The following is an 18869-nucleotide window of genomic DNA, read 5'->3' on the forward strand; positions in this document are numbered from 1 at the left end:
ACAGTGCCTGGTGCATAGTAGGTACAATATAAATGCTAGCTATCATTATTAATATTTTTTTTATTATTCTGAAAGCTGTAAAACATGTTTAAAAAAAGGTATTAGTATATAATAGGACACCTAATTTTCAAGGGTTCCATAGCCCAGTGTGGTAGGAGTCCCCTACATATGCATCTCTTGGATCTATTCTGTTCATACCAGAGGCTTAGGAATGATTTGAATTGAAAGAGCACCTTCCTTCCCACGCTGAAATGATATTAACACATTAGAGAATCTGACATGTTAACACTTTAAGCAACGTGCCTCTCCCCACAGTCCTCTCTAGCTTGTGTTTCTGAGTGTGTCATTTTGCAACCTTGGAGGGAGCTGAGGGTAGTGCATCAGGCAAACTCAAGGTGGAGATAAAGGCACCACCACATTGATACTCTGGTAGCCTATTAGATTCTGGAACATGTTGCAATCCACTTCCACGGTGAGTCTTCGGAGCCCTGCATGGGTTGGAGTGAACTGGATCTGGCAGTAGAGGGTATTTCCAGGCCAGACAGGTTCTGATCTGAAATTTACAACAACAACAAATAAGTGAAAAGTAGGTTGCTGTGTTTTAGTCCTATTTTTCTTAAGCAACTAGGTGGAGCTGTGGAAAAATTTGGGAGCCAGGAAGACCTGAGTCCAAATCCAGCCTCAGACACTTTCTAGCTGTAGGCAAGTCATTGAACTTGTGTCTGCCTTAATTTCCTCAACTGTAAAATGGGGATAATAATAGCACCTACCTCTCAGGGTTATGAGATATTTATAAAATGCTTAGTACTTAAATGCTTTCCCTTTCCCCTTAGTCCTTGCCGTGTACCACTGTTGGTTAATCTAACCTGCTCTGGGGAGGATCTCTCTCCCATCCCTCCCTTTCCCTTTCCCTTTCCCTCTGTCTCAATCTCTGTCTCTCTCTCCATCTCTCTCCCTCTTCCTCTCCCTCTTCTTCTTTAGGTGGCCACTTCTGAGATTCAGAGAGTAAACTCAGCAGTGAAATGATGTAATACATGGTTTCTTGCCTCTAAAACCAGAACTGATTGTGCAGGAGATAAACAGGCAAATAGGGGTAAGTGACTTGCCCAGGGTCACACAGCTAATAAATATTCTAAGGCCACATTTGAACTTGGGAAGATGTCTTCCTGACTCCAGACCTGGCACTCTGTGTGCTGTGGTACTACCTAGTACCTTAGTGCTAGTTCCAGTCTTTATAGATGAGACAAGGGCTGGGTGGGTGTTGGATATTGAGGCAATGGCTTTATAACAGCCTGACACTGGCTTTAGAGAGGATAGCTAGATGTAAGCAGCACACTATGATGGATGAAAGGCTAGAAGTGGAGTCAAGAAAATCTGGGTTCAAGTACTACCTCTTGATACATCATAGTCTCTTTAACCCTGAGTAAGTCACTTACTTTACATGAGCCTTAGTTTCCCCAACAGAAAAATGGGTAAAATTACTCCTACTTTATATGATTCTGTTGGTATAAAGAACTCTTGGATGAGAAAACTATCTCTGTAGAGGGACATCTTCTCTACAACTTATAGAGTTGCCTCTTAGACTAGGATACTGAGAGGTTAAGTGACCTGCCCAATATGTCAGAGGTAGTCTGAACCCAGGCATTCCTTGCTCTAAGGGGACCATCTCCACTTGTCCTGATGTATATCTGGCCACCAGACCCAGATGGTTCTGGAGAAGAAAGTGAGGCTGGTGATGCTGCACAACTCTGCCTCACTTAAATCCAAGTCACTTGCATGCAATGGCATCATCTTCCTGATGTCATGGTCCTCTTTGAGAACAAATCTGGCTCTAAGGCTATCTGTCTATTCACTATGGCTTAGTACCTCTAAGGGAGTTGTGGGGAAGGCTCAAATGAGATGGAAATGTAAATCGCCTTACTTCTCATTAAAATGATCTATAGATGTCAGTTATTATTGCTATTTATTTTTGGTTCAGTCCTATGATTTCATTTCCTTCAGGAAATTCTACCAGTAGAAATCAACACCTCTGAAATGGAGAGAGTTCTTTGGGGCGTTGAATGGTTAAGTGCTTTGACCAGCACCACATGGTCAGTTTACATTAGAGGTCAGAGTTTAAAACAACTCAGGTCCTTCTGATACTGAGACCAACTGCCTATCTACCACTCTATGTTGTTCTTAAATTCTTATGTCTGGCAATTTGAATTTAAAAAATTCTACAATTTAATGTTCACTTGCTGAAACCAAAATTCTGTTCTCATGGAGCCATATTGTGTGATTCCCACAACTGTGATCAATTTGGATATCAAAGCACTGGCCCCATCTCCCTCACCACATCATGCCCTGGACAACTCTTTTGCAATAGGAAAGAAGGTAGAGTCAGAGTTCAGTCAAGACTGCCTCATCTAAATCCAAAGTCTATCCATTCTCAGTCCCTGGAGATGTGGTTGGTCATATCTGTGACACTGAATACTAAGTTTACTTTCTAACAAAAGAGTAAGTGAAAGACCTGGCATGTTGGTATGGGCCTATGATCCCAGCTTCTGAGAAGGTTAATCTCTGGAGTTCCAGATGTCTGAACTGCAACAGGGTATGGCAATTTGGTGCCTGCACTAAGATCAGCATTAATATGGTAAGCTCCAAGAAGTGTGGCAGGGGGCACCAAGTTGCCGAAGGAAGGGTGAATCTGCCTATGGTGGAAATGGAGTAGGTCAAAGCTCCCATGCCTGATAAGTGGCATAGCCCTTGCACTTCCAACTTGGATGAGATAGGGAGACTCAATCTTTAAATAAACAAATAAATGAATGAATGAACGAACAAATAAATGAATAAACAAATAACTGGAAGATATTTGGGCTATGTTCTCATGAGTCATGGCTGTTGGTCACCAGCCCTTAATCTTCTATTGGTCTTTAGAGCCTTGATTGTTTTTGATTAGTGAGAAGAAAGGGACAGTAACCCTTCTCTTAGCAGCTTTTTACCTATAGCTCCTCTCTCTGTAAATGAGTCCTCTTCCATATACGGTGATCACACAGTCTTCCATGGGAGAGTCCAACTTATTCTGAACATAGATGGAGGCTGTGACTGGTTCATACAGTCTTACCATCTCTGGCACCTGCGGGGAGAAGTAGAACTCATCATACCCACAAAGGGTAGGCTTGGAATGTATCAAGGACATGTTTATCATGGTAGTGACTATAAGTGAAGAACTACACGGAGTGAAAGTTACTCCTTTCCCACATCAACACGATACTCCCAGTCTCCACGTACCCTCCTATGTGACGCCATGGTCACAATTTGAATCCTGGCACCAGCCTGAGCTCAAGGCCAGAGGCTACACAAAGAGAAAAGAAATCACTAGAGGGTCAGCATCTGTTGTCTGTAATTGAAGAAAACCTTCACTCATGATGAAACATGCTGCCTTCCCACCCTGCTATCCACTTCCAGATAAGAAACTATTGGACTCTGAATGCAGATGAAACTTATTTCCTTCTTTCCTTCCTTCCTTCCTTCCTTCTTTCCTTCCTTCCTTCCTTCCTTCCTTCCTTCCTTCCTTCCTTCCTTCCTTCCTTCCTTCCTTCCTTCCTTCTTTCCTTCCTTCCTTCCTTCCTTCCTTCCTTCCTTCCTTCCTTCCTTCCTTCCTTCCTTCCTTCCTTCCTTCCTTTCCTTTCTTTCTTCCTTCCTTCTTTCCCTCTCTCCTTCCTTCCTTCCCTCCCTCCCTCCTTCCTTTTCTTCTTCCTTTTATGTCTTTCTGTCTTTCTTTTCCTGCATCCCTCTCTTCCTTTCTTTCTCTTTTCCTCCCTTTCTTCCTCCATGCTTTCCTTTCTTTATCTTTCTTTTTTTTTTCTCTCCTCCCATTCGTTCCTTTACTTCCTTTCTTTCTAGGTAAGGAGGGGATTTATTTTGAATTTGGATCTGAAAATAAAATAAAATTTAAAAAATAAAAAAACAAAAAGAAAATCTTCACAATTGAGGAAGATAGAAGTTTAGATCTTACATTGTAAGATGGAAGTGTCTCTGGGAGAAAGAATAAATGTCTCTTGAATACAGAAAGAAGACCTCCTGCTTGTACACAGGGTCTCCTAGGCATTACAATACAATTGTCACGGTTCACTCTGCAGTGCTCTCTGCTCCTTCTTTTCCCCTGGAAGGGCCAGATGCCATCTCTTGAAACAGGGCTATGATTTGATGGGAGAGAATAATTCAGGAAAGTAATTCAGGTAAGGAGCAACCCCTAACTGACCTCAATGGTGAGCAGTGGTTTACAGATGGCAATGTCTTGTTGAGCAAAGTAGCTAATCTCAGGATCTGAGTGGGTTGCCACAGCTGTCAATCGCAGGATGCTGTTCTCAGGAGGGCTTTGCACAAAATTGGAAGAGGAAAGGCTGGTACTGATGGTTCTAACTGAAACACAAGGGGAGTAGAAACCAAGGGAAGAGAATGAAAGATTGGATGAAGACCCTTTAAAACAAGACATGCAGCTATCTAATGGTTAAACTGACATTACCCTAATAAAATTAGTGAAGTGGGCTTCCATAGCTTGAGTAGGACTGAATGTGGTGATCCTTTGGGGGAAATTGAAAACATGTTTAAGTTTACTCTGGAAGAAATCTGCTAAACAGGTAAAAACAGGGCCACTTGAGCTAGGTCTCATTGACCTGCCAAAACTTTCTCTGAGGCTATTTCTCCTATTGCAAGGGAAGGCAGAGGGCGCTGTGCTTGGGCAGCATGGAAATATGTTTTACCTTCATGTTCCTGCAATGTAAGGAATAACTTCTTTTTGTAGAGCTGAGTGGTAGTGACTCCATTGTAGTCCATGGCCTGGATCCCTATCACCAGCTCTGTAGTCCTCTCTTCTGTGGTATGGTTAAAGAGTTTCACAGCTACCTCCAAATCTCCATCCAAAGGCACGGAGCTGGATGAATGCAAGAGCATATGCAGAGGACCCCATGTCTCTGGACTGAGGGAGAGCCCATTGACCATCCAGGATTCAGCTCTCTCTTTCCAGACGTTCTCCAATAGTTCTCTGTTTTGTGAAGATCCTGAAGAATGAAAGATATAGAAAACTCACCTCTCAACCGTTAGAGGTTGGATCAAGGGTTTTTAGCCTTTCTGTGTGTGTCATAGCTGACCTTTGGCAATCTGGTGAAAACTATGGACCAGTTCTTAGAATAATGTTTTTAAATATATAAGATAAAGTACACAGGATTACAAAAGGAGTTATATTGAAATACAATTGGTAAAAATTTTTTTGTCCATCCAACTTTGTAGAACTTTACAAATCTACTAATGGAACTCCTGGAAATCCATGGACCCCAGGTTAAGAACCACAGGATTAGATGTTCTCAAAGGTCCTTTGTGACTCCAGATAGAGATATGGTTGTTCTTGAGTAAAAGATGTGAATTAAGATGTATTGTGGTTTGCAATCTGCTTAGACTCTAGCATTACAAAGGCACTTCAGAATTCTAGGGTTTGTTATAATAAAAAGGAGCTGATCAAAGTTGTTCACGTTGAGGATCTAGAGTTTAGCTTTCTAAATCAATGAGCAGCCTTTTTTATCGCAAGTATCACAAAATTGCCAGTTGAAGGAGATTCTAGAGATCATCTAGTCCAACCTTGAATGTCGATACCCCTTACATTTCCAACAAGTAGTCATCTACTCAAAGCCTTTGCTTGAAGTTTTCTCAAAGTGACAACTCTCTGCCTTTTGAGGCAGCTCATCCTACTTTGGGATAACTGAATTATTAGGAAGCTTTTTCTTGTGTTGGGATGAAATCTACCTCCCTATTGTTTCTACCCATTGTTCCTAGTTTTTCCATAGAGTGTTCTCTAGGATTCAGCAGACCTTCATAGGACACCAACATGGTTACCATGAAGGTGCCTAGTGTAGGAGTTCACCAAATGACTATGGGTAAATCATTTTAGTTTTTTTTATCAGATCTGGATGGAAAACTCTATAAATTGTAAAGCAATTAAATTCAATGACCATTTATTGAGTACTTGCTGAATGCAGAACACTATATTAGATGTTAGGGGAAAATAAAATTTTAGACAAGATACAGTTCTTGCCTAGGTGGAGAGTTTAATCTGGTAGAGGCAGTTAGGTAGTAAATGGAGAGAGTACAAGACTGGGAGTCGTGCAGACCTGTGTTCCAGTGCAGCCTCAGACATTTGCCAATCTCAGCCTCATCTGTGAAATGGAACTAATACTAGCCCTACCACCCTGGGTTGTTGTGAGGATCAAAGAGAATATATGTATAAAGTGGTTTGTAAACATTAAAATCTATATGAATGAATGCTAACTTTGATTACTAGGGTTGAGTGATCTTAGCTGAGTAATTCCAAATAATATGTAAACGATATATAGAAAATAGAGTGAGATTTTTAAAAGTCATAAGAGGTCAGAAAGAGAGATACCAAAAGTGCTAGGTGAGGGGAAAGATAGCTCATTATTGACTGGGGAAATCTTTTGTTGTCATTATTATTTAATTGTTTTAGTTATATCCAACTTTTTATCTGCCCCCATTTGAGGCTTCTTGACAATGATACTGGATTGGTTTGCTATTTCCTTTTCCAGTTCATTTTACAGTTGAGGAAACTGAGGCAGACAGAGGCTAAGTGACTTGCCCAGGATCGCACAGCTAGTAATTATCCAAGGTTGGATTTGAACTTAGATCTTCCTGACTCCAGGCCCAATGCTTTATCCACTGCACCACTGCACTAGTCATTTAGTTTATAAGTACCTTTCATCCTACTCCTATTTGATCAGATTAAATGAGGTGATATATGTACCTTCATGGTATTTGTAGTTTTGGGTGATGTCTTCACAACGATCTCCTCCGACACCTTTGGTACTGATGTTGCTGCCCACATACTTGGGGCTGGCATCAGCTCGAACCACTGTCCCATCCCTGTCCTTCATCCAGACTTCACAGGAAGCATTGAGTGAGGCAAAAAGGGCTGGCATCACAGGGCTAAGTTCCAGAGCCCCTTCCTTGATTGCCTTAACTGGAACTAGATCACAGGTCGCCAAGACTGAGAGAGAGAGAGAGAGAGAGAGAGAAGGGCAGGTTAGAGAAAAGGTCTGGCCACCCCTGAAGGAGAGGAGCTGCCCTAGAGCAAGAGAAGTCTCCTTGACTTTCCCCATACCCTGTTCCTCTCAATCCTCCTTCGTCTCCTGCCTTGCTTAGTTTCTTCCTCTCTCAGAATCAGTGTGAGAAGTGCAAATAGGGTTTGTAAAAATGGGGGTCTTAGGGAAGTTCTAAGGGCATTATAATCCTTTGGTGGTAGGGCTAATGAGAAACATCAACTTTTTTGCTTTGGTCGAGAAGTGATGTGCTAAGCAGTAGGTTGTAAGAATCCTCAGGATGGTGGCAGAAGAAACCATGGAGTAGTGTAAGTATAAGGACTTCACAGCTAATTTCACCATGTCTTTCTCCCTCTGTCCCTTCCATCCTTGACTGGTTTTCCATTCGTACCATTAGCTCTACCTTCTTTATGAAGGCTTGTGTCCACAATCTGCCATCCTCCATAACCTGGGGACAGATCAGGTCTTGCCATCCAACATTCAGTTGAGACTTGGAAGATGCTGTGAGTAGCAAAAGGGAAAAATGGAAGTGAGAAAGGAGCACCAATGAGGCTTGAGGCTTCAACATCTAAGGGAGCCCTGATTTTGTCGGTGAGGGTATTCTATTGACCAATGCAGATTCAAGCTTGCTCTGATAAACCTTAGGAGATTCATCCTCCTCCTCCTCCTCCTCCTCCTCTTCCATTGTCATCATCATCATGTTCTTCTTCTCTTCTTCTCCCCCTCCCCCTCCTCCTCCTCCCCCTCCCCCTCCTCCTCCTCCTTCTTCCTCTTGTTTCTGTGGTCAAAAAGAGTTAGTGCCTGGTGGCCAGCTTTCTGGAGATGACCCTTTCTGAACTTAGGTTGGTCTCTGAATAATGAACACAAGGCTTTCACAGTCTGATAGGTCCTATCAGAGCGTTTATGACCTGGCCTTTGATATTTCCTTTATACTGTGGAGCGGCACCAAAATAGACCTTTGTTAAAGAAGGAATGAAAATGTAGCAGAATTGTGGCATAAATCCAGGAAGGAGGCTGGAGAATGGTTCTTTTTACTGATCTTGTTTTTGCCTTTCTTTGTATCCCCAGCACTTGATACACTCGCTGCTACAGAGTAAGCATGTAGTAAATGCTTGTTGATTGACTAGAAGGAGAGTTTATGGGTAGTTATTGCCTTATTTGCCTTTACCCCTTGAGTGTGTGCCTGGGGGCTGTCCCTATCATGGTAATGATGGCGAGAGGGGGTGGGACAGATGACTCTGGGTGGCCTGCTTATTTTATGTTCCCCTTTGCCTTCATTCAGTCTCTATCCACACCCTATCCTTTCACCCTCTGGGGTTTCCTTACCAGATTCGGCTTGCTTGGTCCTCTCCACTCTGAAGCCCATCCATATCATAAAATTCATTCACAGTCAAGGCTCCTTTTGTGTCCTGGGCTGAGTCAAAGATTGTGATAACTCGGGCAGGAATACCTAGGGACCTCAGCACTGTATGGGAGAAGGGGATAATGGGTAAGTTGGGCCAATGGCAGCATGGTGAAGAATATTTTTTGCATTCTATATCTGTACAGAGCACTATAGTATGTTGTGTGGGAATCACAAGAGAAGGAAAAGATACAGTCCCTAAATACAGTTCAAGGAACTCATACTCTAATTGAATAGAAGCACCATTAAGAAAAGAACATATAAAGGTTTTGAAATGTGGAATTATACCCAGAGAGTTATAAAACTGTGTATGCCCTTTGACCTAACAATACTACTCTTAGGTCTGTTTCCCAAGGTGATCAGGGAAAAAGGAAAAGAACTGATATGTTCTGATATGTTTATAGCATCTCTTTGTGGTGGCAAAGAACTCGAAATTGAGGGGATGCCCATCAATTGCAGAATGACTAAAGAAGTTGTGGTCTATGGTTGTGACAGAATACTATGTGCTGTAAGAAATGATGAACAAGTTGGTTTAGAAAAATATTGAAAGACTTGCATGAACTAATGCATTGTGAAACAAGCAGAACCAAGAGAACACTGTATACAGTAACAACAATATTGTTCGAAGAGTAACTAACTGTAAATGACTGAGCTATTCTGAGTAATGTGTTGTTGCTGAATTGTTTCAGTCATGTCTGTGACCTCATTTGAAGTTTTTCTTGGAAAAGATACTGGAGTGGTTTGCAATTTCCTGCAGATGAGAAAACTGAGGAAAACAGGGTGAAGTGACTTGCCCAGGGTCACACAGCTAGTAAATGTATGAGGCTGGATTTGAACTCATGAAGATTAGTCTTCTGGACTCCAGGTTCAGCACTCTATCTATCCTCTGAATCACCTAGCTGCCCTTATTGAGTAACATGAACGTTCAAATCAACTACAAAGGACTTGTGAAAGAAAATGCTATCCCACCTCCAGACAAAGACCTGATAGATGGCAGTATGTATTGTATTGTATTGTATACATACACACATATATGTATATAGATATAGATGGATATAGATATCTTAACCTCTTTAATGCTTTTTTGCGAGGGAGGGAGATAACTTGGAACTCAAAATGTAACAACAAAAATAAAATAAGTATTTTTTTAAAAAAATCTTTCAAATAAAATACATAAATGAATGCAAAAGGAACACATAGAGACATTGTAATATAATTTGGATACAGATATATGCATAACTATGTATGCCTATGTATGTGTATCCACACATCCACACATGTAGGGTCTCAGGGAAGGAACCTTGAGGCGCAGGGTAGGGTTAAGGTAATGTTTCATCTCTGTTTGGAGGAAGATATAACATTCTGAGAACGGGAGAGTATTCCTTTCAAAGCATAGAAAAGCAGTGAAGCTAATGAGCTCTGGGAGCTAGACAGGTAGGAAGTGACGTTTACCTGAGCAGATGACAGCTGCCAACACCCAGGCCTGCCCATCAGGCACCTGCCGCCCTTGGCCAGTAAGCCAGTGCCGGAGGATGGGCAGGCTCCCTCTGCGCTTATACAGGAATTTCATGTCCTCAGAATCTTGTGTTTGGGATGTGGTCAGAATCCTCCTCTCCTTTGCGTCATTGAGCTGTTAGGGAATTGAGAATGAGACTGAGAAGTTAGTATTGATCTTCCAGGGCACCTCATTGGGAAAGGCCCTGTGCCATATGGAAGTGATATATGGAAAAGGGCCTGCTTCCGGGATGAGCGTCCCCTAGAACTGCCTTCGTTTTTCTTTTTTCGTTCTCATTTCTTGCTTCTTCTCTTTCTCCCTTTCTCCTCTCCATCTTTCCCTTCTTCCTTCCTTTTCCTCTCCTCCATCTCTGCTCTGCCTCCTCTCCTTCTTCTCTTTCTCCTTCTCTCCTAATTTATTCCAGGACACTTCTATGCCCTTTCCTAGTCTAAACGTCTGCCTATCACCCATCTCGTCATCGAGGTGACCAGATTTACACGTGAAAAATGTCATTCTTGAGGAAGGGTTTTAGACTGGGAAAAGCACCAGAAGAATCTCTAAGAAATGTTATTATGGGTGATCCTGACTCTTAGACTCTTAAGTACAGTTTCAAAACCAAATATCTGTGAATATGTAAATAGCAAATATTAAAGAAAATACTTTGCAAGAGCCCTAGCCTCTAGGAGGTAGTGGGATTAAAAACTTGGAACTTAAAATTGGGTTGTTGTCCCCACTTATTTCCAAGGTGAGTCATCAACATTTATTAAATGCCTACTGTGTGCAGAACCCTGTACTAGGTGCTAGAGTGAAATGTAAAGCTTGGTACCACCTTTTTCTATATGAAGCCTTTTCGGATCTTCCCCTGCCACCATTCCCCCCACCTTGCCACCACTTGTGCCTTCCCTTCCCTAACTGCTTCATATTTATTTTGTAAATACGGGCACAGAAACAGACATAGACATTCAGAAAGACAGACAGGCAGACACGCGCACACACACACACACACACACACACACACACACACACACACACACACACACACACACACTGTGCTACTGTGCTTCTCCATACCATTCGCTTACCAAGGCTCCAAGTACCCGAGTCACATGTACAGGATTGCTCCACTGGTTGACTTCCTTATCAACTTCCAGTAAACGTAGGCTGAGATCAATGATACTGAGCTCAGACTGTAATTGCAATGCAAAGGGAATGTGTCAATGACCCTTAAATGAGTCCTTTGTAAAATAGGCTCCTAACCTAAGATATCCTTCACCTCATCCTTCTCCAGAATTTACCCTCCCCTCTTCTTTAGTCTAGTTGGCCCCTCTTCTCTACTCTCTCTGCTCAATGAAGAACTCTTTCTAGATCCTGTTTCTTCATCCTCCTCCTCCGTGTTTTAGCAGGTGTTTGTCCATCAAGAGATTAGTCCAGAGGACAAGGTTTTCCTACTGAGATGCACAGAGGCCAAGGAAATTGGAAATTCCATCTCTGAGATTTGCAACCCAACCAGTCTTGCCCATCTTACCCTAGGAGTCCCAGTACCTGGCCAAAGTCCCAAGGCTGAGGCTGGATGCAATCTGATGTGCCCAGGTAGATGAGGCCATTCTGATTCAGCAAATATTCCCTGCGTTGTGCCTCATTCTCCAAGAACACTGCATCCTCTAGAAGGGTAAATGAACAAGATCAAAGCAAGTGTGGTTCCCAGAGTTATTCTCAGTGTCATAACTTCCATTCACTCAGGGCAAAAAGACCAGGGTCAGTAGAGGTCTTCCTAGCCTTGGGGAAAATGAGAAGAGTCGTTCTTACCACTCCTACCAGACTATGTGAGCCTGCTTTCTTTGGTGGAGAATGCCAGGGATGTTATGAGGTTTCTAACATCATAATTATTAGTTGACACCTTCTGACTATTTGGAAGGAAGGAAAAATACAGTACAGTTAAAAAAAAAGTACAGTTAAAGTAGTAGGTCTTAGAAAAAAGGGCAGTGATGGACTTTGTGACTAGGTTGAGGTGATGTCTTCCTGTTATTAATAGGGCAGGACTTTCTTGATTCAAATCCAACAAGGCTCTTGAAAATGGATAACCCCAAGTGGACCTGGCATCAAATCTGGCATAGATCCGCAAAAGATATGGTTTTGGCTCTACCCCTCAGGTGCACAAGATAGTAAGGAGGATGGTAGTTTTTGTTGGACTCTTGCAAGTAGCTTGACTAGACCGAAAGAAGTGGAAAGTATATAATGAAGAGCTATACAGGATATCCACTATCTTTTTTTGATGAGCAGAGAGGATAGCCTGGCCATATTTTTTGACTCTTTTTTTATCCCTTCCCTTCTTCTTTTCATTCTCATATTTGGGATTTAGAGCTGGTAAGCCACCTGACTTTGTATCAAATAAACCCAAGATAATCCTAGGAAATGTATGCATTTGTTATTGAGTTTAGTCCTGTGTGTTGGCATCAGTAAGTATCTATCTTGAGAGAGATTGTTTAAAATTATATTTTCATTTCATATAAGTTGTTTTTGATTGATATGCATTTGCACTGTTAGAAATTTTCCAAAAATCCTTACCCAAAAGATCTCTTAAAATTGCTACATAATTTCTTCTCCATACATCTCCTCTTGCCTCACACAGCTACCATTCCAACTCAGGCTCTCATTAACTCTCAGCTGGATTATTTCAATAGTTTTTTAATGGGTTTCTCTGCCTCATCTTTCCCCATTCCAATCCATCTTGTTTTTGCACTTAATTGTTTTTTCCGATTACAGTAAAGATGCTTTTCAACATTCATTTTTGTAAAATTTTGAGTTCCAAATTTTCTCCCTCCCTTACTTCCCCTCTTCCCAAGACAGCGAGTAATCTGATACAAGTTATACATGTACAATCATGTTAAACTTATTTCCACATTAGTCATGTTGTGAAAGAAGAATCAGAACAAAAGGGAAAACCAGGAGGACGAAAAACCAAAAACCCAAAAAAGTGAAAATGGTACATTTTGGTCTGCATTCAGACTCGACAATTCTTTCTCTGGATATGGAGAGCATTTTCCAACACATAATTTGTTGTTCTTTAATTCTGAACTTAACAAACACCAAATACAATGGGCATTTCCCATATAGAGAGGGATAGAAAAAGAGGATTGTACACGAAACTGCACATCTCTATTATGTACAGTTTATTTTTTCTTTACAGAATAAATTTAACAAGTAACTTTCAAAGCTATGCTGTTAGTTTGTGATTCTTTCTGGCCTTCCTTCTGTTGTCTTGGCTGTTCTAAGACCAAGATATTCCATCTCTGGGCTCAGGACATTTTCTCCGGCTGGCCTCAATGCCAGGAACATTCGCCCTCCTCTGCCTCAGTTACTGACCTCCCTGATTTCCTCTAAATCTCAACTAAAATCCTGACTTCTACAGAGGAAGCCTTTTTCAACCTATTTTAATTCTAGTGTCTTGCTTTTGTTAATTATTTTCTATTTATCCTGCATATAGCTTGCTTCGTATATATTTGTTTGCATGTTGTCTCCCTCACTAGATTGTAAGCTCCTTGAAGACAGGAACTGTCTTTTGCCTCTTTTGTATACTCAGCCCTTTGCACAGGGCCTGGCACATAGTAGGCACTTAAATGTTTATTGCTTGATCGATTGATTTGCTCCTGTGCATTCTTTCTTGTTTCTTTCTTTTGTTTGTCTACAATCTATCTCCAGCTTAGCTTCCAAAGTGACTTTGCTAAAGTGTAGGTCTGACCGTGTCACCTCCCTGTTCCTGCCAGACTTCAGTGGCTCCCTGTTGCCTCCAAGATCAAATATAAAGTCCTTTGTTTGATATTTAAAGCTCTTCATAACCTGGGTCCTTCCTGACCTTGGGATACTTTTGACATTGTATTCCCTTCACATACTCTGCAACGTTCAGCAATACTGGCCTGATTGTTTTTTCTAGAATACAACATTCCATCTAATTTGCACCAGCTGCTGCCCATGTCTTGAATGCTCATCCCCAGACTCTGACTCCTAGAAACCCTGGGTTTTTTTTTTTAAGATTCAGTTCAAGCAGCACATCCTCAAGGACTCTCTTCTGGTTCTCCTTAGCTACTGGTGCCATCTCTTCTAAGATGCCCTTTTGCCTCCTCTGTATTTATTTTATCTTATACAATCTATCATCTGTCTTCCTCATTCAAATATAAGCTCCTTGAGGATAGGGACTGTTTTTTTTTCTTTTTCCTTACTTTTCCTTTGTATCCCCAGGGCTTAGCACACTAGTGAGCACTAAATAAATTCTTGTTGATTGATTGGTTCATTTCCCTAGTTCTCATTAAATACCAGTTTCTCTTCTCTCTCCTTTGTGTTTGTTCAGTTGTTTTGGTCATCTGACTCTTCATGACCACATTTGGGGTTTTCTTGGATGAGATACTGGAATGGTTTGCCATTCCCTTCTCCAGCTCATTCTACATATGAGAAACTGAGGCAGAGAGAGTTAAGTGACTTGCTTAGGGTTACACAGCTAATAAGTGTCTGAGGTCAGGTTTGAACTCAGGAAGACTCATCTTCCTGACTCCAGACCTGGCACTCTATCCACTGTGCCACCTCTCCTATCCCCTATGCTATCTCAAGAAAAGGCAGGTCTGCTTTATTGAGTGAGAGTCAGTCCCCCACAACACTCTATGGCCATGTGCTCAGTATCCAGGAGCTTTACTGACTGATAAGGCATATTTAATGAGCCTTCCCTAAGTAGTGTTGTAGACAGTCATCTGGCTGACTGAAGGTAGAACAAACCACCATCAGATGGGATTGACAGCTTCAAAAGAGATGAAATTAGCATCACACAAGCAGAACAGGAGCTCAGTGGATTTCTGAGTGGGTCTGTATGCTTCTTCTCAAAGAAGTGGTCAATGAAATGCCAAATTCAAGTTGTGATACAAAAGTGTTTCTAAGGGAAAAGAATATCTGAGTAGGATTCTGAAAAACTCCCTGTATCCTTCTTCTGACCTAGCATGGCAGGGAGAGAGAAGGTGGGGTGGGGGAAAGGGATGTATATGCCATTGAGGTAGGAGAAAAATGAGAGGTAGACTTCTTTTACTCTGGGTGTTCTAAATTGATCTAGAACCCTCACAGACTTCTTCCACTCTAAGAGTTCATGTTCTTCTAACCTGAAAGGAAAGGTTGGGGAACTTGAGAAAAAATATATGGGTGTTTATCAAGGTGGCTTTCCTATTTTCTAAGAAGTCCAGAACCAGGGCAACACACATCTCCTCAAGTTGATTTCTGGTTGCCCAGATGCCCTAGTTCCTCTCTAGACTGATGGGGGCAATTAAAATGACCCCAAGGATTCAGGGAAGGAAAGACTCTAGAAGGAATGGCGCCAGGACCCTCAAGTGGAGCTGCATATCCTAATAATTCTCTCCAGTTCCCCATATCCCATACTCTCCTTTTGAGCCATCAGTCCCTTCCTTCTGGATATCTTCTATGAAGATAGCTCAACAGCTCTCAGAGTAAACTCAAGTCAAGGTTTGAAGGTGCTCCTGAAATTTGGAATTCTCCAGAAAAAGAAGGTGACCTCTCATTGTAGATACTCACTTCCAGCCACATAGCTGCATTTCTTCATTCTTTTTTTTAAGTTCTAGACTTAAAATCAGGGCACTCCTTTGTGCATTATCTTGATGAAATTTTCTTGCTGAGATCAAGAGGACACAATTCCAAGCATCCCATCAGTTAATGAGTACTGATGATCTATCAGTACCCAAGTAAGGTTTCGATGTCCCTGGCATCTATGACGGATTTTTGAAAACAATTGATTTAATTACACTGCAGATGAGAAAGGTCAATAAAATGCTGGCACCCACAGAGACGCTTCCAACTGCAGACAGGATAAAGCTCCAGGAGGCAGATCCTAACAAGCTAATGTATTTGACCTTCCTGATCCTGCCAAGTAGTTGTGCCCTTCTGTACTAATTCGCATTTATATTGTATTTATTCTGCTTCTTTTGTATGTATTTAGATTGTTCAAGTGGTAGGTAGGTGGCACAGTGGATAGAGTGCTGGACTGAGTTCAAATCTAGCCTCAGGCAATCACTAGCTGTGTGACCCTAAGCAAGTCACTTAACCCAATTTACCTTAGTTTTCTCATTTATAAAATGAGCTGGGAAAGGAAATGGCAAACCATTCCAGTGTCTTTGCCAAGAAAATTCCAAAATGGGGTCCCAGAGAGTCAGGCATGACTCTGAAATGAAAAACAAAAAAGCTCTTGGTCCTGCCCTGTGAGACCAGAGAAACCTACTCCTTCTTCCATTTAACAGTCCTTCAATTATTTGAACACAACTTATATGTCACCCCTGAGTACTCTCATCTCCATGTGAACATCTACAGGTGTTTAAGTCCATCTCCATGTCACCCTCCTAGCTGTTCTCCTGTGCTGCATACTGAATTTATCAGTGTCCTTTTCAAAGGATGGCTCCCAAAACTGAGCACAATATTTCAGATGTGGTCTGCCAAGAGCAGAGTGCAAAGGACTATCACTTCTATCCCTGGAAATAATGCCTATCAATTCAACCCAAAATCCCATTCATTTTTTGGTTGTCACACATAGATGCCTTGCAATTTACTTAGCTCTCCTTCCCAATCATAGTTTCCAGGTAAATTGCTGACAATCCTGCTTCATCTTTTATTTCTGGTGATTATTTTTTGGACCAGGGGTAAGACTTTACATGGATTCCTCTTGAATTCTATCTTATTAGAGTCAACCCAATGTTCTAGCCTGTTAAACTCTCTGTCACCCGGTGTGTCGCCTTTATGTTATCTACAAATTCTATAGAGATAGATACAGTGAACACCAGACAAGTGGATGCTCCAAGCTGAGGCTGATTCTTTATAAATTTCTGCCCCAGCTGACCCAAAGTGGCTAGAACCAGCTCAGATGGACTCTTGAAAGCGGATTGTTAAATCCTCAGTGTGAGCATTTACTCCTTGGGAATAGGTAAGTGCTACAAATCAGGGCTTGATTTATTGTTTCATAAATTGTCTATACTTAAGAAAGCAATTAAGAAAATATTAATAACTTAGATTAAACTTAAAAGGGTGTATTTGTGTACATTTTCCCCTCAAAGAATTTATTATTAAACATTTGCCAACTTCCCTCTTAATAGACCACCATGAAAAATAATAAGATTTTTTTCCTTATGGGTTAAACTTCCATTTTCTTGGGGGTTGAAGGAACCTCAGCCTATAGCCTTAGAAAGCAGAGGCTACTGATGAAAGTGGGTCCTCCTGTGGCCAATCCCTGACATTTTCTACCTTCCTTCACGACAGGACTAATAATGGGTAACAGTGATGTGTCTGGATTGAAACCAAGGGAGGAAATTGATGTGATAACTTCATTATATATTTAAAAGATATAGCAAGTTGTCCATAATAGATTTGTTATTCCATGTGCAATCATCTTTTTATTACATAGTGTTATGGAAATTTTTATTTTATTGTGTAAATTAAAAGTTAAATAAATTTTTTAATAAAATAAACCAAATGTAGAAATGAATGAAGAGTCTGGATAAAGAATTTGTTAATAGAGAGAACATCTAGAGTCATTGAATTCTGGGATTGACCGTAGAGATCATCCCCTAACTGGCTGTGCTGCTGAACCTAAGGAAAAGCCTTCAGCTGGGAGCTGATGGCAATGATGATGACAGCTAGCATATATATATATATATATATATATATATATATATATATATATATATATATATATATATATATATATATATATATATATATATGTGTGTGTGTGTGTGTGTACATATGTATATATATGATAGCTAGCATGTGTGTGTATATATACATATATGTGTATATGTATATATATATATCACTTTAAGATTTGTAAAGTGCTTTACAAATGCCATCTCAACATATCACTTACCTTTTCATGAATAGGAAAGGGCTTAGATGAAAGGAGAGAATTTGGAACTCAAAATTTTAAAAATGTGTGTTAAAAAATAACCAACAAAAACATTAAAAAGTTATTTTTTCCTTATAATTTCATTTATCCTTCCTTATTCCTTTATCCTCACAATTTTCTTATTTTAACCTCACACCAACTCTGAGAGATTGATGTTATTACTCCATTTTACAAATGAAGAAACTGAGGCAGGCAGATTAAGTGACCAGGATCATATAGCTAGTAAGAGGTCTCATTCGAATCCAGGTCTTTCTGACTTCAGACCCAGTGCTCTATCTGCTTTGGCTACACACTAGACACAGGTCCTCTGGATCCGTATCCCTCCCCAGAGAGCTGATGCCCTAGAATCAGAACTTACCTCGTCCCCAGGGATTAAAGAGAAGTGTAAAGTGGCCCAGGGGGTATTGAGTCCTTCGGGAGACCCGCAGCAGGAGGGAGTAGTGGCCGACGATGGCATCGGCAGGCGTGGTCACCGATATGGTCCAGCTTTGGATATCTCTGTCTTCTACCACTGCACTCCACCATTTAGAGTTACCTTGACTGGTGATTGGGAATTTGACTTTGGTCCTGTTTGCCTTGGAAGGCTGTTCTCCTGAAGTGACACAAAGGGATCATTCTGGCACTTAGTACCTTTGGCTCAGTTGATGACATGCGTTAACTCAAGTTAACATACATTGCAGTGTTTCTCAAGAAATAAAATGAAAGGAGACATATCTAAAAAATTAAGGTATATGAATGTGGTGGTATAATGATAATAGCTATCATGTGAGCTGGTAGTGCCAGCACAAACGAGTGGGGAGATGAGGTATAGAGAGATATGTGTTCCAATATATTTCACCTGTAGCAGCTAGGTGGTGCAGAGTGGATAGATCACTGGCCCTAGAGTCAGGAGGACTCGAGTTCAAATTTGACCTCAGATGCTTATTAGCTGTGTGACCCTGGGCA

General features: G+C 41.1%; 1 protein-coding gene across 1 annotated transcript in view; it reads right to left on the reverse strand.

The window, feature by feature from the left end:
* Nucleotides 1-45: 45 nt before the first annotated feature.
* EPB42 (erythrocyte membrane protein band 4.2) overlaps nt 46-18869 on the reverse strand; it is a 27963-nt gene continuing 9139 nt past the window's right edge. The window contains exons 3-13 of the mRNA XM_072624532.1: nt 18283-18516; nt 11528-11646; nt 11068-11172; nt 9943-10120; nt 8415-8553; nt 7480-7589; nt 6794-7036; nt 4746-5042; nt 4244-4404; nt 2982-3115; nt 46-553 (exon numbers count right to left, since the gene is read on the reverse strand). Of these exons, the coding sequence (XP_072480633.1) occupies nt 391-553; nt 2982-3115; nt 4244-4404; nt 4746-5042; nt 6794-7036; nt 7480-7589; nt 8415-8553; nt 9943-10120; nt 11068-11172; nt 11528-11646; nt 18283-18516 (1883 nt within the window). The 3' untranslated portion in view covers nt 46-390. The remainder of the gene's footprint in view (nt 554-2981; nt 3116-4243; nt 4405-4745; nt 5043-6793; nt 7037-7479; nt 7590-8414; nt 8554-9942; nt 10121-11067; nt 11173-11527; nt 11647-18282; nt 18517-18869) is intronic.

Source organism: Notamacropus eugenii, chromosome 7, assembly GCF_028372415.1.
Source record: "Notamacropus eugenii isolate mMacEug1 chromosome 7, mMacEug1.pri_v2, whole genome shotgun sequence".
NCBI lineage: Eukaryota > Metazoa > Chordata > Mammalia > Diprotodontia > Macropodidae > Notamacropus > Notamacropus eugenii.